Genomic DNA, 23,224 nt, shown 5'->3' with positions numbered 1-23,224 from the left:
AATCTTTTGACCATTGCTAAACAAGTTTGTCTTTTTATTGAATTGTAAGAGTTCTTTGTATATTCTGAATACAAGTCCTTTATCAAGTATATATATGATTAGCAAATATTTTTTCCCAGTGGTTTCCCTTTTCATTTTCTTAATGTGTCTTTTGAAACACAAAAGTTTTTAATATTTGATGGAGTGCAATTTATCAAACTTTTTTCTTTTGTGGATCTTGCTTTTGGAGTTGTATATAAGAACTCTGTCCAACCACAGGTTGAAAACATTATCTCCTTTGTTTTTTTCTACAAGTTTTATAGTTTTAGCTGTTACATTTAGATCTGTGATCCATTTTGAAATAATTTGTGTGCATGGCTTGAAGTAAGGGTCTAAGTTCATTTTTCCTCCCCGCTGTGGATATACAGTTCTTAGTACCATTTATGAAAAGTCTTTTTCTCTGTTGAATTGTCTAAGCACCTTTGTTAAAAATCAATTGACCGGCCGGGCGCGGTGGCTCAAGCCTGTAATCCCAGCACTTTGGGAGGCCGAGATGGGCGGATCACGAGGTCAGGAGATCGAGACCATCCTGGCTAACACGGTGAAACCCCGTCTCTACTAAAAAAAATACAAAAACTAGCCGAGCGAGGTGGCGGGCGCCTGTAGTCCCAGCTACTCGGGAGGCTGAGGCAGGAGAATGGCGTAAACCTGGGGCTGAGATCCAGCCACTGCACTCCAGTCCGGGCGACAGAGCGAGACTCCGCCTCAAAAAAAAAAAAAAAAAAAAAATCAATTGACCGTGTAAGGATTTATTTCAGGATTCTCAATTCTGTTTTGTTGATCTTTATACCTATCCTGTGCCAATATCACAGCATCTTAATTACTATGACTTTATATTAAAAGTGTTGAAAATCTACAGACTCTATTCTTCCTTTTCAAAATTGTTTTAGATCTTTTTCATTTTCACAAAAATGTTTGGTCACCTTGTCAATTTCTGCAAAATGGTTTGTTTGGATTTTGATAGGTGTACAAGGAATTTATAGGTCAGTTTTCAAAGAAATGCTGTTTTGACAGTATTTTATCTTCCAATCCCTGAATATTAAGAGTCTTTCCATTTATTTAGATCTTTACTTTCTCTCAGTAATGTTTTGCAGTTTTCAGTGTATAAGTCTTGAATTTCTTCTGTTGAATTTATTCTTATGTGTTTTATTCTTCTAGATGCTATTATGGGTATAATTATTATTTTTCAGAATATTGATGTGTATAAATGTATGTCATTTTCGTATGTTGATCTTGTATCTTGAAACCTTGCTAAACTCATTTATTACATTCATTAGTGGTTTTTGGTAAATTCTGTTGGATTTTCCACGTAGACAGTTATGTTATCTGAAAATAATGACAGTTTTACTTCTTCCTTTCCAATGTGGTTGCTTTTTATTTATTTTTCTTGCCTTATTGTAATGGTTGGAACTGATAGTACAATTTATTTTTACTTATTTTTTTTTGCGACAGAGTCTTAGTGTCACTTAGCCTGGAGTGCAGTGTCGCACTCTTGGCTCACTTCAACTTCTGCCTCCCAGGCTGAGGTGATCATCCTACCTCAGCCTCCTTAGTGGCTGGGACCACAGGCGCATGCCACCATGCCCAGCTAATTTTTTGTAATTTTGTTAGAGACAGGGTTTTGCCATGTTGCCCAGGCTGGTCTTGAGCTCCTGAACTCAAGTGATCTACCTGCCACGGCCTCCAAAAAAGTGCTGGGATTACAGGTGTAGGCCACTGCGCCCAGCCTATAGTGCAGTTTAAATAAATGTAAGAGCAGACATTCTGGCCTTGTTCCTGAGCTTCAGGGCAGAGCATTCAGTCTTTCATCATAAGCATATTAGCTGTAGGTTTTTGCTAGATGGCCATTTTTCAGAATAAGGGAGTTTTATTCTATTCCTAATTTGCTAAGAGCTTTTATCAGGAATGGGTGTTAAATTTTGTCAAATGCTTTTTCAATTGATATGGTTATGTGGCTTATCTTTTATCAGTTAACAGATTGTATTGATTGTTTAAGATTATATTAGCCTTTCATTCTTGGGATAAACTTCACCTGGTCATGGTGTATTCTTTTTATATATTGCTGGAGGTAATATTCTTTTTCTTTTTCTTTTTCTGTTTTTTTTTTTTCTTTTTTTTTTTTTTGGAGATAGAGTCAGTCTCTGTTGCCCTGGCTGTAGGGCAGTGGCATGATCTCGGCTCCCTGCAACCTCTGCCTCCTGGGTTCCAGCAGTTCTCTTGCCTCAGCCTCCCGAGTAGCTGTGACTACAGGCGGCTGGCACTGCACCAGCTAATTTTTGTATTTTTAATAGAGACAGGGTTTCGCCATGTTGGCCAGGCTGATCTTGAACTTCTGATCTCAAGGTCAGAGGTGAGTGATCTGCCCACCTTGGCCTCCCAAAGTGCTGGGATTACAGGCATGAGCCCCCACACCCAGCTTGGAGTTAATTTTCTGATAGTTTGATTTTGTGTCCATGTTCATAAAGGATATTGGCCTGTAGTTTACTCTTGGCCTGTAGTTTACTTTTCATGTACTGTCTTTAAAAAATTTAAATCAGGACAATACTGGCCTCAAAATGAGCAGGAAAACATCTTTTCTTTTTTATTTTCTGGTATATATTGTATAGAGTTGCTTTATATTTTCTTTAAATGTTTGGTAGAATTTTCCAGTGAAATCATCTGGGTCTGGAAATTTTTTTGCCGGAGGTTTTTTTCAGCTGTGAATTAATTTTTTTCAATAGCTATAGAATATTTGGGTTATTTATTTCTTCTTGGGCCAATTTCGATAGTTTGTGACTTTCACAGGATTAAATCATTTAATCTAAATTTTAAGCTATGTGTGAAGAGTTGTTTGTAGTATTCCATTATTATCTTTTTAATGTCTATAGACTGTTGTAACATCCTCTCTTTCATTACTTATAATGGTGATTTTTGCCTTGTCTCTTTGAAAAATCAGTTTGGTAAGAGGTTACCAGTTTCATGTATCTTTTCAGGGAACTGACTTATGGTTTCATTGGTTTTTCAATTTACTGATTTCTCCACTTTAGTATTTTTTTCCTTCTAACTGCCTTGAGTTTGTTTGGCTCCTTTTCTCACTTTCTTAAGGTAGAAGATTATATTCTAAGAGTTTTATGTTAATCTAAACATTTAATGCTATACATGTTGTTCAGTCTTGTTTTAACTGCATTTCACAAATTTTGGTATGTGTATTTTCATTTTCATTAAGTTCAAAATATTTTTTTTCTTTTTCTTTTCTTTTTTTTTTTTTGAGACAGGGTCTCACTGTGTCCCCCAGACTGGGATGCGATAGCATGATCGCAGCTCCCTACAGCCTCAACCTCCTGGGCTTGTGTGATTCTCCCACCTCAGCCTCCTGAGTAGTTGGGACTACAGGTGCACACCGCCACACCTGGCTAATTTTTGTATTTTTTTGGAGAGACAGGGTTTTGCCATGTTTCCCATGCTGATCTCAAACTCCTGGGCTCAAGAGATCTGCCTCCCTTGGCCTCCCAGAGTGTGGGGATTACAGGCATGAGCCACCACACCCAGCCCTATTCTTTTCAAGTACACATGGAACACAAACCAAGATAGACTATGTCCTTAGTTCTAAACCAGTCTGGAATTAAACTAGAAATCTATAACAGAAAGATATATGGAAGATTTGAGGGAAATTAGAAAATAATATTTTGGCCAGATGTGGTCACATACACCTGTGGTCCCAGCTATTGGGGAGGCGGAGGTGGGAGGATCACCTGAGCCCAGGAGGTGAAGGTGTCACTGAGCTGTGTTTGCACCACTCTGCTCTGTCCTGGGCAACAGAGTGAGAGGTCTCACCAAAAAATAAAAATAAAAAATAAAAAAGAGTAGTATTCTGTTTTTGTTGGGATAGTGTTCTTTAAATATATCTCTTTGTATGATTTTTATTTTAGTGGTTGCTCCAGGCATTTATAATATACATACTTTTCATAGTGTGTAGAATTAATATCTTACCACTTGAAGTAGAATATACATACCTTGCCACCATATAGTCCCTTTGCCTTTTCTCCCCTTATGTTTTCATATTTCATATGTATTGTATCTGCATACATTGGAAATATTATCAGACAATCTAAAATTTTTGCTATCATCCATTATACATATTTAAAACTCTGGAGTGGGCTGGGTGTGGTCCCTTACGCCTATAATCCCAGCACTTTGGGAGGCTGAGGCAGGCGGATCACGAGATCAGGAGATTGAGACCACCTTGGTTAACACAGTGAAACTCCGTCTCTACACAAAAAATTTGCTGGGCGTGGTGGTGGGCGCCTGTAGTAAGGCAGGCGAATCACTTGAACCCGGGAGGCGGAGGTTGCAGTGAGACGAGATTGTGACTCTGCACTGTAGTCTGGGTGACAGAGCGAGACTCCGTCTCAACCATTGTGGAAAACAGTGTGGTGATTCCTCAAGGATCTAGAACTAGAAATACCATTTGACCCAGCCTCCCCATTACTGGGTATATACCCAAAGGATTATAAATCACGCTGCTATAAAGACACATGCACACGTATGTTTATTGCAGCACTATACACAATAGCAAAGACTTGGAATCAACCCAAATGTCCATCAGTGACAGACTGGATTAAGAAAATGTGGCACATATACACCATGGAATACTATGCAACCATAAAAAAGGATGAGTTCATCTCCTTTGTAGGGACATGGATGCCGCTGGAAACCATCATTCTCAGCAAACTATCTCCAAGAACAGAAAACCAAACACCGCATGTTCTCACTCATAGGTGGGAATTGAACAATGAGATCACTTGGACACAGGAAGGGGAACATCACACACCAGGGCCTATTGTGGGGAGGGGGGAGGGGGAGGGATAGCATTAGGAGATATACCTAATGTAAATGATGAGTTAATGGGTGCAGCTCACCAACGTGGCACATGTATACATATGTAACAAACCTGCACGTTGTGCACATGTACCCTAGAACTTAAGTATAATAATAATAATAAAAAAAAAAGCAAACAAACTCTGGAGTAGAGAAGACTAGTTCATTATATTACCCAGTGTTTACCATTTCTGTTGTTCTTGTTATTCTTTTCCTTCATTCCTGGTATTCTGAGTTCTTCTACAGTATAATTTCCCTGAATGATAGAACATTCATTAGCATTTCTTTTAGAGGAAGTCTTCTGTCAATTCTTTTTCTTCCCCTGGGAATGCCTTTCTTTTACCTTCTTTCCTGAATGATATTTTCTCTGGATATAACATTCTGTATTCATAATCCTTTTCCTTAAGCACTTTAAAACTGTTGTTCTGCTTCTTTTAGGATTCCATGATTTCCAATGAGAAATTAGCAGTAAATTTGAATCGTTCTCCTGTAACTAGTGCATCATTTTCTCTGCCTGCTTTTAAGATTTATTTATTTTTTTAGTTTTTCACAGTTTAACAATGATGTGTCTGGGCATGGATTTCGAACTCATTTGACTTTATCCTTTTGGGGGTTTACTAAGCTTGGTAAATCTTTTCCCAAATTTTTGACGTATTCAGCCATTATTTCTTCAATTTTTTTTTTTTTTTTTTTTTTTTTTTTTTTTTTTTTTGAGACAGGGTCTTGCTTTGTAGCTCAGACTGGAGTGCAGTGGCATGAACAGAACTCATGGCAGCCTTGACCTCCCAGGATCAAGCAGTCCTCCCACCTCAGCCTCCCATGTAGTCAAATATTTTTTTCTGCAGAACACTCTTTCTTTTAGGACTCAAAAGACATGAATGTAAATCTTTATTTTCCTAAAGGTCCACAACTTTCTGTTCTTCCATTCTTATTTTTTCTGTTTTTCAGATTTGATTATTTCTGTTGATCCGCCTTCAAGTTTACTCTTTTCTCTGTCCGTTCTACTATCAAGCCCACTCAGCGATTATTTCTGTTCTAAGATTTCCATTTCATTTTCTTTTCTTTTCTCTTTTTTTCTTGCTGAGACTTTTTTACATTCATTTGAACATTTGAGCAGTGTTATTAGAGCACGGTTATAATGGGTGATTTGAAGTGGTTTCCTGATAATTCCAGTAATTGTGTCATCTTGGGGTTCACTTCATGGTTTATCTTTTCCCTTATGAGTTGCTTACATTTCCCTAGTTGAGTGATTTTGGATTGTATCCTGGACATTAAAATATTATGAGATCCTAGATCTTATTTAAATCCTAAGAAGAATGTGATTTTTTAATTTTTTTTTAATTTTTTTTAAGCAAACAGTCTTGTTAGGTTCAAGTTCTGATTAGCCTTCTTTAGGTTGTGATTCTTCAGTTCAATTTTTTTTTAAAGACAGAGTTTCACTCTGTCGCCCAGGCTGGAGGATAGTGGCGCAATCTCGGCTCACTGCAATTCTGGGTTCAAGCAATTCTTGTGCCTCAGCCTTCCGAGTAGCTGGGATTACAGATGTGCACCAGCAGGCCCAGCTAATTTTTGTATTTTTAGTAGAGATGGGGTTTCACCATGTTGGTCAGGCTGGTCTCAAACTCCTGGCCTCATGTGATCCGCCCACCTCAGCCTCCCAAAATGCTAGGATTACATGTGTGAGCCACCATGCCTGGCTGTCAGTTCAAGTTTTAAAGACTTTGTCGTGTCATGCTGTTTGGATCTGTCTCAAATGTGCTATTCTGTGACCTTGGCAGTAGTTTACCCCATAGTCAGTTCCCAAAGCCTTTGGTATGCTGATTAGGGTCAGATTTGTACAGCTCATAAGTGAGCCTAAGAGTTTATATACCACCTTATAGGATTTCTCCCTTGAGTTTTCTCTCTATGATTTCCTCAGAATTTTCCGTGTCCTTAGGGTCCCCCTTCCTGGTTTTCTGGCTAGAAAATACAGACCTTGGTTCCCCTTCCGTGCTATGCAATTACAGTTCCTGTAATTGTATCTGCATCTGTTATCAAGCAGCAAGAGGACAAAGAGAGGAGAAAAGTAGTGAGGATATTTCCCCTGTTAATGAGACCACAGTGCCTTTGGTAGGAAAATAATGATTCCCCTCCTTCAAAGTTTTAGTTACCACCTTGCCACTGTTTTCACTCTGGCACTTCTGCTTCCGTATAGTAGACTGGGGATTGGAGCAGGAAAGAACATAGGGAAAAATGAAAAGAAAGGGATTTTCCTTGCTCTTTGATCCTTGGGAGTTTCTTTTTTCATATCTCAGCAGAAAATGAATCTACCTTGATATTAATATTGTATTCTGGCTCTCTTATGCCTAGTATTTACATGAAGTATCATTTTCTATTTTTTTTTGTTTTCCAGTCTGTGTCTTTAAATGTGATTTCTTTTAGATATTTGTAATTGACTCATTTTTATCCATTCTGACATTCTTAAACAATTTAAAATATAATGCATATTATAAGTTTTTCCATATTATGATTTGTTTTCTATATGTCCTGTTTCTTGTCTCCCTTTTCTGCTTTTTTCCTGCCTTCTTTCCAGTTAGTTTTGTGCATTTTATTTCATTTTTCATTTTATATTTACTCTTGGCTTTCTTTTATTTTCTTTGTGTTTACTCTGGTTTACAATATACAATTTCATCATCTACCTTCAAATATTTTACTACTTCCCATGTAAAATAAGACCGTTACAATAATATACTCCCATTTCTTCCTATCTTTTTGCAACTGTTGTTAAAATTTTACTTCTATCTTTGTTATAAGCTCTACTTTTTTTTTCTTTAAACCATCAAGTATATTTAAAAGACATTAAACAATGAGGAAAAGTCTCCTTGGTTAACCCATACATTACTATTTACACTCTTTTTTCCTTTATGTAGATCTAAATTTTCATCTGGCATTTTCCTTTCTCCTCAATAACTAAGATCTCTTATAGTACAGGTTTTTAAGGCTTCTTACAATGCAGGTCTGTGGGGAATTAATTCTTCTTTTGTCTCATAATGTTGTTATTTTGACTTCATTTTCTCTGAATATAGAACTTTAGATTGACAAGTTTTTTTCCTGTCTGTATTTTGAAGATGTTATTCCATTGTTGCCTGGATTGAATACTTTCTGACAAGATGTCAGTAGTCTTGTTTATAATGTTTCCTTTATATGAAGTGACCTTTTTCTCTGGGTGCTTTTAAATATTCTCTTTATCTTTAATTTTCAACAAGTTAATTATGCTTTGGTGTGGAGTTTGTATGTCATGTCTGACGGGTTTTTGTGAAGTTCTTAAATTGGTGGGTTTGTAGTTTTTAATCAGTTTAGGAAATTCTAGTCATTATTCACATTTCTTTTTCTGTTTTGTTCTCTTTTTTGGTGTTCCTCCTTGGTACTCCAGTTATACATGGTTGATTACATGATATTGTCCCAGGGAGACTTAGTTTATTTCATTATATGTTTCATTTTATGTAGATTCTGATGCTGTGTCTTAAAGTTTATTAGTCTTTTCTTCTGCAGTGTATAATTTGCTGTTAATCTATCCAGTGAGAAATTTTCATTTTATATATTGACTATTTTGTGTCTAGAATTTTCATTGCACTCTTTTTTATATCTTCAATTTTCTCATACTTTTTATTTCCATTAAGTTCTTATACAATTACATTTGTGTCCCTGGTCTATAATTTCTGCCATTTCTGAATCTGTTTCTGTTGGCTAATTTTTCTTCTGAGTATGACATCTTATTGTGATCTTTGTACTTTTTGATAAGTGGAACATTGTGAGTGTTACATTGTTGATTGTCTGGATTTTACATTTCTTTAAAGCATGGCAGGCTTTTTTTTTTTTTTTTTTTTTTTTTTTTTTTTTTTTTTTTTTTTTTTTTTTGAGACAGGGTTGCCCAGTATGGAGTGCAGTGATGTGATCATAACTCACTGTAAAACCAAACTCCAGGGCTTAAGTGATCCTCCTAACTCAGCCTCCCATATATCTGGGACTACAGGTGTGCACTCCCATACCTACTTAATTTTTAAAAATTTTTGTAGTGGTGGAGTCTCATTATGTTGCTGAGGCTGGTCTTGAACTCCCGGCCTAAAGTGATCCTCCCACTTTGGCCTCCCAAAGCACTACAATTTCAGGTATGAGCCACTGTGCCTGCTCAAGAGTGGCAGGCATTTAAGTTACTTGTGGCTCACTTTGATTCCTTTGAGCATTTTTGTTTTTATTCTTTAGCATTAATAGCGTGCATCTAAAGTAACTTCTACTTGAGGGTTAGTTCAGCCATATTTCAAAGCTTAAAATGCTCCTTTAGTGATGGATGCAGTGGCTGAAGCCTGTAATCCCAGCACTTTGGGAGACTGAGGCGAGCAGATCACAAGGTCAAGAGATCGAGACCATACTGACAACATGGCGAAACCCCATCTCTACTAAAAATACAAAAATTAGCTGGGCATGGTGGTGCACGCCTGTAGTCCCACCAGCTACTCAGGAGGCTGAGGCAGGAGAATCTCTTGAACCTGGGAGGCCGAGGTTGCAGTGAGCCGAGATTGCACCACTGTACTCCACCCTGGCTACAGAGCGAGACTCCATCTCACACACACAAAAAAATGCTCCTTTATTTATCCAGCCTTGATGAGTTTTACCCTATGCATACGCCTAGAACAGTAAAGACTCAAGGACATTGACAGGCAGGTAGCTGGAGATTGTTCTTTGTATAGCTCCCTTATCATCAGAATTCAGCCCTACAGCCTCCAGCGGTCCAATCTCCCTAAACTCTAACTTAATCTCCTCAATTTAGCAATTATGTTCTCCCTCTGCATCTGCTGTCAAGAAGGGGTTGCCAGTTAGAAAGTTTGAATCAGTTGTAGGGATCACATCTTGGAGATCACAGGCCTGCATTGTCTGTGGTCTTGTGTCTGAGAACATTCTCTTCATTTATTTTGCTCAGTTTCCTAATTGTTTATGATTGGTGGCTAGAAGTTATATTAGTATTAGTACTGGTATCTTCTTAATTTGCCTCCTTCTTATTACATGTTTTTTAAAAATAAAGAATATTAGAATCAACTTTCTTGATTAAAAATATCCTATTTGTATGTAATGCTGTTAAGGGTAGATTTATGTAGGGAGAACTGGTATCTTGTTGGTATTCAACCTTAATAGCCAAGTAAAGTAGCATATATCTTTATAATTTTATCATATTAAGTTAGTATCCATCTATTCCTATTTTGAGTTTTACCAAAAACTGATGTGTACTTTCTTATGTCTTTTCTTTTTGTATGAGAGTAGTCATGAATTTTTTCTTTGATCTATTAATTTATATTTATAGATTTCCTATAGATTTATACCTTTCTGATATAACAGGAATTCCATAGTACATTATTACTTTAAATAAACTACATCTTATATGCTGTTACTTTATTTTGGATTTTTGCATAGATACTTGATTACTTTTGACGACTTTAAAATTCAGATTCCAAGCCCTCATTTAGAATCTTTAAATAAATAGGCTTTGAAAGTCTTGAAAGGGGAAGAATTTTCAGAATGTGTGAGGTAAATGCGTTATTGTGATCCTTGGTTACTTTTAATACTAACATTTATTTTAATATATCAATGTTCATATTCTTGTTTGAAAAGAATTGGTAAAAGAATCATTTTGTTATTCATTTTGCTTGTATGACAGGTATTTACTTTTTTACATAAAGAGAAGTAGGCTTCTCGGCTGGGTGGGTGGCTTATGTGAGCCTGTAATCACAGCATTTTGGGAGGCCGAGCTGGGAGGATCCCTTGAGCCCAGGAGTTCAAGACCAGCCTGGGCAACATGGTGAAATCCCATCTCTACAGAAAAATACAAAAATTAGCCTGGGCAAGAGAATGAAACCCTGTCTCAAAAAAAGAAAAGAAAAAAGAGAATTAGTCTTCCTTTTATTAACTCTTTTCAATAGCATGTGCTTGTGTTATAAAATATAGGTGAAAACTGTTTGTTTTGGTTTTTTTGTTTGTTTTGGGGTTTTTTTTTTTTTTTTTTATGAGACAAGGTCTCATTCTGTCACCAGGCTGGAGTGCAGTGACATGTTCTTGGCTCACTGCACCCTCAACCTCCTGGGCTCAAGCAGTCCTCTCATTTCAGCTTCCAGAGTAGCTGGGACCACAGATGCGTGCCATCACCCCTGGCTTATTTATTTAGTAGAGATGGAGTCTATGTTGCCCAGGCTAGTCTCGAACTCCTGAACTCAAGTGACCCACCCAAAGTGCTGGAATTACAGGCATGAGCCACCACACTTAGCCAAAGCCTGCATTTTTATGTATAGATTTATCAGAAAACAAATTTAACCACCCATCTCAATATAGAACTGTCTCATTCACCCCGGGAATGGTGGCTCATCCCTGTAATCCCATGATTTGGGGAGGCTGAGACAAGGAGTTTGAGACCCGCCTGTGCAACATAGTGAAACCCCGTCTCTACAAGAAATAAAAAATTAGCCAGACTTCGTGGCATGTACCTGTAGTCTCAGCTACTTGGAAGGCTGAGGTGGGAGGATCGCTTGAGCCCAGGAGATTGGGACTGCAGTGAGCCATGATTGTGCCACTCTACTCCTGCCTAAGCAACAGAGCCAGGCTCTGTTTCAAACCCCTCCTCTGCCCAAAACTGTCTAATTCTATATAACTCAGTTACATGAGATGTTTTTCCTTCTCACAGGTTCAGTTTAATTTGCAGTTTACAAAACCAAATGCATCACTAGGAGACGTTCAGTCAGGAGCAACTATTAGTATGCCTTGCTCAACTGATAAGGAAAAGTAAGTACTTAATGACATAAAATTTAATGTTTGCAATTTTGAAGGCCATCTTAAAGAATTTTTCTCAGTGCTTGAGAGCTGTGATACCCACCTGTCTACCTGAGACATTGCAAGTTACTGATCAGTGGAATTTAAGTTGAATCACTCTTAGCTATAAAAAAGAGATTTCTCCTATTTTTCCTGTTTCCTCCAACAATCTACTCATTTTTTTTTAATGTGGGATATGCTTAGATAGTAAAATTTTATTTGTTGAAAGAGATTTTCCTACGTAACTGAAGACTGGTCTTTCAGATATTCTCAGATATATTCACAGAAATTTTTAAACATTCTTCATGGTCAGCTGTTTTTGTTTTCTTATATGGCTACGTCTGCCCCTGGAAGCTCTCCATTTTTCTGACTTATTGCTTTCAGTATAATCTAATCTAAAATACCAGCTAGTTAATATGCTAGAAATATGCAGAGAATGAGTAAAAAAGTTTGTGAGATTTTCCTATAGATAACATAAATAAGCTTTAATGCCTTTTTGCAACCCTGGTTTTTAAACAGGGTTTACATAGTGAAGTCTGTTGATTCAATGACTTGTGGGTAAATCAAACCACTCATACAGACAAACTTTTCTCTCTGGGTAGGCTTCATGTTTGTAATTTATTATTACTAATATACTTATTTATTAAATTTAATGACTTTAAGGCCTGTCTGCCGATACTCATTATCATGAGCTATCACCATCCCAGTTCTACATTACAAACCAAATTACTAACATAGCTCAAAGAGGGTTCCATCCCCAGCTCTCAGCTTTTATTCATTGGATCATGATGTGTTAAAATAGTTAACGTTTGTGGCTGGTCACAGTGGCTCACGCCTGTAATCTCAACACTTTGCGAGGCCAAGGTGGGTGGATCACTTGAGGCCAGGAGTTCGAGACCAGCCTGGCCAACATGGTGAAATCCCATCTCTACTAAAAATACAAAAATTAGCCGGGTGTGGTGGGCATCTGTAATCTCAGTTACTCAGGAGGCTGAGGCATGAGAATCGCTTCAACCCAGGAGGCAAGAAGTTGCAGTGAGCCGATTGCGCCACTGCATTCCATCCTGGGCAATAGAGCAAGAATCTGTCTCAAAAAAATAAATAGAAAAAATAATTTTAAAAAGTTAGTATTTGTGAGCCTCCGTTTTTTAAAAAGATCAAAATTCACTTATTCACAGGAGAGTACCTTGAATTCCTGTTAATGGTAGCATATCATAATGTTTAGTATATTTAATTCATCATAGGCCAGGCATGATGGTGTACGTACACCCTCCCAGCTACTCAGGAGGCTGAGGCAGGAGGATCACTTGAGTCTTGGAGGTCGAGACTGCAGTGAGCCATGATCCTGCCACTGCACTCCAGCCTGGGGGCCCTGCCTCAAAAGAAAAAAGGAAAAAAAAAAAAAAAGCCAGACAATGTGTTACATGCTTGTAGTCCCAGCTGCTTGAGAGGCTGAGGGATCACTTGAGCCTAGGAGTTGGAGTCTGTAGTAAGCTATGATCAGTCATATCACGGCACTCCAAACTGCGTCACAAAGCAAGAACCTGTCTCAAAAAGAAAAAAAAAAAAAAAAAAAATTATAGAGCAGTTTTACTAGCAGAGAATATGACAATCATATTTGTAATATGAAGTCAAACATAACCATCTCTCCATAAAATTAGGACTGTTCAGTGATTTTGACTTTTTTCTGGTTATTTTGTCAGCTAGCAAAAAGTGGCACTGGGTATCAAACATTAAAGAAAAAAATAGAGAAAGAGTCTATTCACCCACTTATTTTCTGATAATTGGGTCAAGAGCAACCATCATTTAATTTTAAGGATTGATTTATTCTCATTGTTTTGCAAGAGCCTTTAACTTATTACAAGTAATACTAGGGAAACCATTAACACTGGACAGATTTAGAAAAGATGGCAGTGGTAGAAAGGGGAAACATACAGAAATGCCCTTCTTTCTCGCCCCGATTTTCTCATTTGTATTAATTTGACCAGAATTTATTATCGTGGAATGTGTATTAATATTTGGTCATGACTACTTTGAAGCACTGGAAAATTTTGAGCTTTTGGTCAAAGGAAAAAAATCTTATTTTAAATATGAGTTAGAAATTAATAGTGTTACTCTCAAGGCATGTTATTTTTCTGGCATGTATCACTTATATGCTAGTATTTTAAATTTTTATAGCACTTGTAGAATTTTCATTTTTCCCACCATCCTTATCCCAGCTCTTAAGATTTTATTATCATCTACTATTTACTGAGGATACTTTGGTTTATGTATAAAATTACCATTTGCTTAAGAAACCAGTGAAGAATGTGTTCTGAACAAAGCTAAGCTATAAATAAAACTTAGCTACATTATCTTGCATATGTATATATATGAGATAAACCTTCAAAACTAATACTTTGTTAAGTAATTACCATTTTCTTTTTAAGTGGTGAAAATTTAGGGTTGGAATCCAAATACCTGAAGAAAAGGGAAGATAGCATTCCTTTACGCGGACTGAGCCAGAACCTATTTAGTAATTCAGGTGAGCAGGGATTTCTGGATTTTGTACTCTCTAGTTTAATTAAATGTCATGTATGAAGACTTAATGAATACCAGTAACTTTTTTTTGTCCTCATTTGCAGACCATCAGAGAGATGGCACTTTAGGAGCATTACAGGCATCTTCCAAACCCACAGTGCTCCCCTCGGCATCTTCAGCATATTTCCCTGGGCAGCTACCAAACAGTTAATTCTAGTGTCATGTTTTACTTTTTACTGGTATTTCAGAAACTCAGGTGCTTAAAAAATATGTCAACACGAATCAAATCCTAAAATAGCAAGTTTCAAATTTTACTTGAGCTGTTGAACTGGATCCTTTAAGTACTGCTGTCTTTTATGGCAGTTTATAGGAACAGATTTGTACTTGGGGATTGGTAAAGATTGTGAGTAAATGACATTTTTTGGTTTGTGAACATGGTATTTTATAGAATAATAGTATGAATTTTATTAAGCTATTCTTTAGAAATTCAGTTCTAAGGAAAGAGTTGATCCTTATAAGGGAAATTCCAATCATATTGAAAATCTGGGTAAACTAAAACCTGCTCATAACCTCATAGTATGCAACCAAAGAATGCTAATTCATTTTATCACTTTCACTGGTAAAGCAAAACTTTTAAATTCGACACCTGAAAATTTTGAGGGAAAATGATTAGCTCCTGAGATATCTGTATTATTGATGACATTTAAAGGGAAAAGTTATAAATTTACCTTAAATAACTGAAATGAATTAAGCCTTCGTAGCCTATTTTCCTTGAAACATTTAAATTTGCTATTGATGAATCAAATAAACTTGATACACTTAAAAAAATAATTTGGACAGTGTATTTATGTGACCAGATTAAGTGCTTTAGTCATCTGAGCTGACAGGTTTTTTAAAATTTTAGTGCTTCCTAAATGTTTATACTCATCTAGTTTTTCTCAATTTGTAGTTTAATATGCAGTTAAATCTGTATCAGTGGAATCTTAAAACTTGGTACTACTACTAAATCTATATCATGAATGATTCATTTATTTTTATAGTATCAGAACTTCGGTTGATTTCAATGTTAATAAACTAGGCAAAACAAGTAACTGTTAGAAGGTACAATTTTCTTCTCTTCCCTGTAACTGAAAGTTTTAAGAATTGTTCCTTTGGAAAAATTGATTTTTTAAAAATTCACCCAGAATCATAGGGCCTCGTTTTGTTTTCTTATTGACAAACAATACCTGGTAGCATTCTCTAAAGAGTCTTCCAAATCAATTTTTGTGAAGTACTAATGCTCATGTGGTAATTTTAAAATTAGTTTCAAATACTTTATTACACAGATGAAGAAACATTTCAAGATATTAATGATATAATAATGTTACTGAGTTCCATGGTAAGAAAGAATCTTTGCTAATATTTTTTTATGAAGCCAGTATCTTGAAACTACTGGCAATTGAACGTGTCTTAAACTAGGGATCTAATCTGAAAATTCAGTAACTAATATTAGGCAATGATACTCCCCCTGCCCCCCCATTGAAATATACTACTGTATTAGTGAGAATACTTGGTAGTCACTTGAAAGCACTTGCTATTCTGGAAAGAAGCCTCTTGGTGATTTTGGAAGGGGCTTTGTTGTAAATACTATGTAATATATATAAAATATTGTGACAGGTTTTGGATGTGATGCATGACATACAGGTAGCTCTCTTTTTTTAAATATAGCTATCTCTTTGCATATATGTACACAAGGAAAGTTGAATTTTCAAAAAGATATCATGCTATCATCTTGCAAATTTTTTTGTATTAAATGTATATAGACTTCCAAGTGTGCTAATTCTTTTTTCTACCTCTTAAACTTTTAGTTGCAATTGTTCTGCAGTGTAAAATTGTACATGTGTTAATAAAGTGTTGCATTTAATATTATTTCTGTAAACTCTGAGCTTTGTTAATAAACTATTATACAGCATCTACACTTTGAAAGTCAAGTACTTCAAAGCTAATCTGCATACTGCATTTTTGTTTCTTTTCTCTTGTCTTCCTTGAAGAGTATTTTTTAGTGAGGGAAAAGAAATGGATGCAAAGAAGGAATAATTCTTTGATTTGTTACTGTAAAAATGAATATGGTAACAAAGCCAAAACAGGCCCTATAGGAACTCACAGATCAAGACTTTTTTTTTTAAAAAAAATCATTAAAATATTTAACTTTATTAACAGAATATTTACATTTCTTTTAAGACCTTATTTAACCATAGTGAGTGTTCCAAGTTTAAAAAGCATTAAGCAATAACCACACACAAGATGAAAACAGTGTAAACTATACAGTACTTTATATACAATTTTTACAAAGTAACACTTTTTTAAATAATATAACTGGACACAAAAATATACACTTTAGAGAAATTCACATCAGTAATTGTATAAAGCTCTCCTCTAGGGTCCTGAAAATTTAGGACAAACATTAGCTCTGTAAATAAAGTGTTACTGTGACAGTCCTGAAAGGCCACTATATATATTTATCTACATATAGATATCACATTGACATTTTCAAGGCTACCAGCTTTACTATATAATTTTTAGATTATGTATTCAAGTGTTGAGGTGCTTATGATTATGCAAACATTAAAAGAATAGTGGTATAAGAAGTAGCTGGGGAACAAATTTGAGCCAGCATTTAGATTTACAGGCTCTAAACACCCCAATTTAAATTCTAAATGGCTGATACTTTCTCACTTCAAAAACAGTAGTGAATAATGTTTAAAAGTACTGCAAACAAGCTTGAAACATGATTCAGATTTAGTACAGTTTTCTTAAAGAGTTTTTTTAAAATGCAAACAATTCATTTACCATTTCTTTGTTTTAGTGCATCTGCATTAAGGCTTTGAATTATTTGACCCAAGATTTTACAATATTAAAATCTGACTCAAAATTTTACAATGTTAAAACAAATAGGTCCACAACCATACTACCTACTCTGTCTCACTGAGTCAGCATAGAGTTAAAGCTCAACACCTTAAGGAAATGGTAGCAGAGACATTTGCTAATATCTAAGAAGTTACATATATAGTTTTTAATTAAAGGATGTATAATAAAACAAACAGCTTAGTGGCAAGAAATTGGTGCTAATAAACAAAAGGTTTTTCAAAAGAAATTGTAACATCTTTGGAAAACTGTCCGGTTCTTTGAGTTCCCACTTCCTTTAGTTCCCACGGAGTTCATGCAGATACAGTTCTTAAGACAATCTTAAAGTACACTGTGGATGGAAATGGAATGTATATCCAGAACTAGAGGTGAAAACTAAGACCTGGGTGCTGATAGAAAAATCTTCCTGATTTCAGTCGTCACACATTTGTGTCCTGGAGTAAAGGTTCTTTGGCCTCTCCTGGCGCTTGTGTACTATGAGGATGGCTGTGACTGCCACAGTGCTTTCTCCAACTGCTGGACCTTAAGCTTAAATTGGTATGTTCCGGAATAAACAAGGCAACAAGCAGAGCCAGCAGCACTGAACAGGCTCCAAATAGGAAGGGAGGGCCAGGGATGATGGAATTCTGAGGAAGAATAAAGTAATTAGGATTTTTACACAAGTACTTTTACTCATAAGGAGAAACTGCATACCTTTTAGTATTAATTTATGAATTACAAGCTAATTGCTCTTCTCTTTATTAAAGCCATAATTATAAAAGGCATCCCCTTTTTAGGAGAAAAGAGATACTATTACATTCTCTATAAAATTCTGGGAATAACAACTGGCAAAATAGACTGCAAAAATATTGTATCATTACTTTCAGCACAAAATGTGAACACAGACGTTCTATGATTAATTTGTTAGTCCAAGGGGAAAACATTTATAGAAAGATCTCAAAAATAAAATCAGGCTGTGCATGGTTGCTCAAGCCTGTAATCCCAGCACTTTGGGAGGCTGAGGCAGGCAGATCACTTGAGGTCAGGAGTTCGAGACCAGCCTGACCAACATGGTGAAACCTCGTCTCTACTAAAAATACAAAAAAAAAATTAGCCGGGCGTGGTGGCATATGCCTGTAATCCTTGCTACCCGGGAGGCTGATGTTACAAGAATCGCTTGAACTCGGGAGGTGGCAGTTGCAGGGAGCCAAGATTGTGCCACTGCATTCCAGCGTGTATGATAGAGTGAGACTCTCAAAAACAAAAAAAAAACTAAAAAATAAAATCAGGTGGCATACAGTATTTACTATGGTAGCAGAATAAATGACCATTTCTTTGTTTTAAGAAGGTAATTATAATTTCAAATGACTGAAAGTAAAAAAAACACAGGTTACTAAGAAAAACAGACCTTTGTTTTAGCCCAAAATTACATTCATTCCTAGCAGAAGCTTGCACTGCCAGTTTTAATTTGTGTATGGCCCACAAACATTCTTTTATTTAAAAGTAGTCTTAGTGGGTTGGACGATTAGTGCAGACTCTGCTAAATAAGCCAGGAAACTGATGAGCTGCTAATATTGGCCAAAATGATCAGCACTGGTAATTTTCAGTTGAAAGGAGGGAAATATAGCAAACAAGTGCACAAAGGTATTTACCAGCACATAAGCCTGCCTTTTGTATGAAAAGTCAGTTATATGGAACTGTGATATTAGAAAAGTTTCAAAAGAGAGACTAGTAGTATAGAGAAATGGTTTGTTACATATGCCATTGACAAATCAGGTTGTTTAAAATTTTTCATTCTCAAGCGGAAAAAAAAATACGCACAGCCAATTTTCAGAAGGCGGTATGTAGATGAACAGTCCCTTAAACTCTGGTTTTTAAGCATTTTATTCAGTCAAAAATAGAATCTCACATAAAAGTTTTTATGACCAAAAACTAGTATCTTTTAATCTAGCCAAATGAACTATACAATTTGATCATGTGAATGAGAATTACCTGTTCAAAGTGGTGCTGAGGGCTTGTGTTTGTTCCCAAGTCTGTCCCTGTTATTGGCAGTTCTTTAAGTTCCACATGGAATATGTAGAAAATGAATCCATAGAGGGCCGGTCCCAGACCATTGCATAATCCTCGAATTCCTGTTATCATTCCTTGAACGACACCTACATTGTTTAAACAAATTATCACTTAGTAAACTACATATTTTTTCCCTACCCTAGAACCAGTACAAATATGAAATCACTTAATCTAAAATCAAGGTTCTTATCAGACACTAGCAATTTACAGCAATATCATTGGAAACTATTAATATTTAGAAGCTATCAGCTCTACAAAGTGTAGTAAGCTGTCCTATGCAAACACGAGCTTGGATGTACCCATGTATAGGTCTAACATAGAAACAAGTGGGCAAAACCACTTTATGCCCTAGATTACAGCCTTCAACACATGGCTGGTTAAAAAGCAGTCACGATTTCACAACTACGAATGTTAAAATTTCTCTGTCCCCAAGCAACTACTTAAGACCCCTTTTAGTCAAAAATAAAGGGGGGGAGAGTTACCCTGGCTGGAGTGCAGTGGCGCAAACTTGGCTCACTGCAGCCTCAACTTCCTGGGCTCAAATGCCTGGCTAATTTTTGTACTTTTTGTAGAGATGAAGTCTCATTTTGTTGCCTAGGGTGGTGGTGAACTCCTGGACTCAAGTGATCCTCCTGCCTCAGCCTATCAAAGTGTTGGGATTACAGGCGTGAGCCACTGTGCCCAGCCAAAATCACACTTTGGTTTTTTGTTTTGTTTTTTTTGAGATGGAGTTAAACTCTTGTAGCCCAGGCTGGAGTGCAATGGGATCTTGGCTCACTGTAACCTCCGCCTCCAGGGTTCAAGTGATTCTCCTGCCTCAGCCTCCCGAGTAGCTGGGATTACAGGTGCACACCACCATGCCTGGCTAAACTTTTTTGTACTTTATTAGTAGAGATGAGGTTTCACCATGTTGGCCAGGCTGATCTCGAACTCCTGACCTTAGGTGATCCACCAGCCTTGGCCTCCCAAAGTGCTGGGATTATAAGCATGAGCCACTGCGCCTGGCAACACTGTTTTTATAGCATTTTTGTTTCTCTTTTGGATCTTTTCTCTAATTTAAAATGCAACTTGCTTTGGCCATAGGCCTTTTCTTCCTCATTTATCAACCAAGTGACAACTGCCACTGTTTTGCAGTTTTTATCCTTTTGCCCCTTTTATCCTTATGACTAGGAAAAAACATCCTTTTCAAAGAATTATTCCTCATCTGTTGGCATCCCAAGAATTAAATGTTCCCACCAAAAAAAAAGCATATTGACATTAAAAATGTTTGCTATGCGACATATCTTTAGATGACTGAAACTATAAGATTTTCTTTTTTTATTAGAGATGGGAGTCTTGCTGTGTTGCCTGGGCTAGCTTCAAACTCCTGAGCTCAAGTAATCCTCCTGCCTCAGCTTCCCAAGTAGCTGGGACAACATTCATAAAAGGTCTATAAATATATCCCACAAGGTGTCTAGCACAACACAGCAAAAACTTAATGTTTAGTTAATATTCTGTGGCCAACCTTCATCAGGAAATTTTTTTGAGACAGGTCTTTCAAGGTCTCTCACTCTGTCACTCAGGATGGAGTTCAGTGGCCTGATTTTGGCTCACTGCAACCTCCGCCTCTGAGGCTCAAGTGATCCTCCCACCTCAGCCTCCCAAGTAAGTGGGACTACAGGTGTGCGTCACCCTGCCCAGCTAATTTTTGCATTTTAGCGATGGGGCTTCCCTATGTTCTCCAGGCTGGTCTCCAACTCCTGAACTCAAATCTGCCCACCTCAGCCTCTTGAAGTGTTGGGATTACAGGTATGAGCCACCATGCCCAGTCTCATCAGTAAATTTTCTAAGAACAGAACAGATAAGCCACATATTCTAAGTGAGAGAAAAGGGAATATGTATCTACCTAAGGATAAATACCCTAGAATCTGCTTTTCCTGTTTATATCAAAAGCAATTTTAAAATTCTCTACCCTGAAGATATACTTATGTTCAGTACACAGGAGACAGAACACAGGATTAGAACATTCTGTACTTTTAAATAATTATCGCTGGTTCCCATCAACTCACCCTGTTGATCAGCATCAGCAGTTCGCGAAACAAGTGCACTGACGGCAGGAAAGGTGATGCTAGACATGGCTGCTACTGCCCCAGCAGCCCACATCATCCTGCAATGAAAGCAGCAAAACCAAAACAGTAACTTCTTCTCCACTGTACCTGAAAGTCAAACTACATACTTAACTAATTCTTACTGTGAAATGGCTGTAGAGAAAAGGAGAACTGAACTTGCTTACTAGGTGACTATGGGCAAGTAGCTTAACAGTCTAACCCTGTATACAAAGGCAGCAACTTAATTCACAAGAGTGCTGTGAGGGTGTCATATAAAATTGGGATATCATGTTCCAAACTGTAAAATGTGCTGGGTATTATTTCTACAGGCAGCTGAGAGGTTATATTGAGGATAATGTACGATACAGATGAAGAAACATCATCAAATATTTCCAAACACATGAAGCCAACAAGTCTTTAGCAAAGTTCTTATGGATTTGTGATTCAGTGTGAAGATATCGCTGATTTGATCTAATCCTTCAATTGTAAAGAACAAGTAACTTGGATGTTCCTGGCTTGATGTTTAAAAGAAATGTTTTAGGTAACCCCAATTGTGAGCACCTCTTTGCAAAGGCTAGTCTGGAAAACAAATCGTCACACTCTTGATGCTTACTCCTATCCAAGTCCAAACAGAGACGAGGCAGTGAGCTGTCTGAAATATTAGTGCAAACCATGGAGTCCAGTCCCGTAATGCCTGAGCACAATAACACTATCTACGTGGGCAGCCTGACAAGCACCACTACTCAACGCCCCTGCAGGAAATCCGACTGGGAGGAAAAGCTGAGACACAGCATGAAGCTGGCACCAAAACAACTGGATTGTTTTCACTTCTGGTTTGCTATCAGTAATGATCACTGGTTATACAACTTTTTTTTCCTGACCGGAAAAGCAAAAAATGTAAATAGCGTTCAGGGCCTTGTTGCTATGGGATTACATACTTTTTCCTACTAATTATACTGATTACATACTAAATCAGTAAAGGACTGATTTAGATTAAATGCTCCTTAAAGATTCAAAAGCTGTATAATCTCATTCAAAAATTCAGCCTGTCATTTTGCTACAAAAGGTCACCTTTTTAATCCTCAAGTCATTCTAGGAGAATATATAAATACACAAGTGGCAGACTCAGACACATTTTGAAAGATAAAGAGCATAGTATGAGACAGATTATAGTCCACCGCTCAGTTGAGAAGCAAATAAAAACAGAAGGACTAACACCAAAATTAAAACTATTAACATTAAAAGATTTATACTTACCAAGGCTCTGAACCAAAGCCATACCATGCCAGCTGTAATATTTGAAATCCTAGACCCAATAAAATGGTGTTCTTATTTCCAATTGACCTCATAAGTAAACTCAAGACTATGGTCTGAAAAAAAAAAAAAAAAGATTTATCGGAATAAAGGTTTTAAAAGTGACTTCTTTCAATCTATACTATAAAAGGACTATTGGTACTTTTCCACAATTTGGCTGATTTTCAGCAATAATTGCCCTGAATATGTCTGAGATCACTGGTCCAGGTCACATAAGGAGATGAAAAGTACCTCTGCTGACACAGATCCAGACTGAGAGAGAGTTAGAAAACGGAAAGATAAAACTTCCTATTCAGTACATTTCTACTGAGGACCACTTAAATTAGTAGTTGAAAATGGAAGGGTCAAAAGTTCTAATGATTTGGAGATCCCCGTTACGTAAGAACCTTAAAGCTTGTTTAGGTCCAAGTTAGTCTAAAATGCTTATTTCTACAACTAAAGAAAACCTAACATAGAACAATGATTACCCATATATTATTTACCTAAGTTAATCTATTGTTGAAACCATGATGTCTTTTATAAACAGTAAATAAGTTTGATTTGGGAGAAATACAGTATACTAATTAACAGCAGACTTTAGAAAAACAGCCTGGATCATAATCTTGGCTTTGTGTGGCTCTGAG

The 23,224-nt window shown here is 36.7% G+C and overlaps 2 protein-coding genes across 5 annotated transcripts in view; one reads left to right on the top strand and one right to left on the bottom strand.

Annotated features, from left to right (window-relative positions):
- SASS6 (SAS-6 centriolar assembly protein) overlaps positions 1-16,198 on the top strand; it is a 49,789-nt gene extending 33,591 nt beyond the window's left edge. For all 4 annotated transcript variants that reach the window (XM_010377227.2, XM_010377228.2, XM_030934989.1 and 1 more), the window contains 3 exons: positions 11,603-11,700; positions 14,157-14,251; positions 14,352-16,198. In XM_010377227.2, coding sequence (XP_010375529.2) covers positions 11,603-11,700; positions 14,157-14,251; positions 14,352-14,458 — 300 coding nt within the window. In that variant the 3' untranslated portion in view covers positions 14,459-16,198. The remainder of the gene's footprint in view (positions 1-11,602; positions 11,701-14,156; positions 14,252-14,351) is intronic.
- A 212-nt stretch (positions 16,199-16,410) lies between these two features.
- The window catches only part of MFSD14A (major facilitator superfamily domain containing 14A), a 48,061-nt gene continuing 41,247 nt past the window's right edge, over positions 16,411-23,224 (bottom strand). The window contains exons 9-12 of the mRNA XM_010377225.2: positions 22,545-22,657; positions 21,249-21,346; positions 19,123-19,286; positions 16,411-17,777 (exon numbers count right to left, since the gene is read on the bottom strand). Of these exons, the coding sequence (XP_010375527.1) occupies positions 17,571-17,777; positions 19,123-19,286; positions 21,249-21,346; positions 22,545-22,657 (582 nt within the window). The 3' untranslated portion in view covers positions 16,411-17,570. The remainder of the gene's footprint in view (positions 17,778-19,122; positions 19,287-21,248; positions 21,347-22,544; positions 22,658-23,224) is intronic.

The sequence above is a fragment of the Rhinopithecus roxellana genome, chromosome 8 (assembly GCF_007565055.1).
Source record: "Rhinopithecus roxellana isolate Shanxi Qingling chromosome 8, ASM756505v1, whole genome shotgun sequence".
Lineage (NCBI taxonomy): Eukaryota > Metazoa > Chordata > Mammalia > Primates > Cercopithecidae > Rhinopithecus > Rhinopithecus roxellana.
This window is presented reverse-complemented; position numbering and strand designations above follow the sequence as displayed.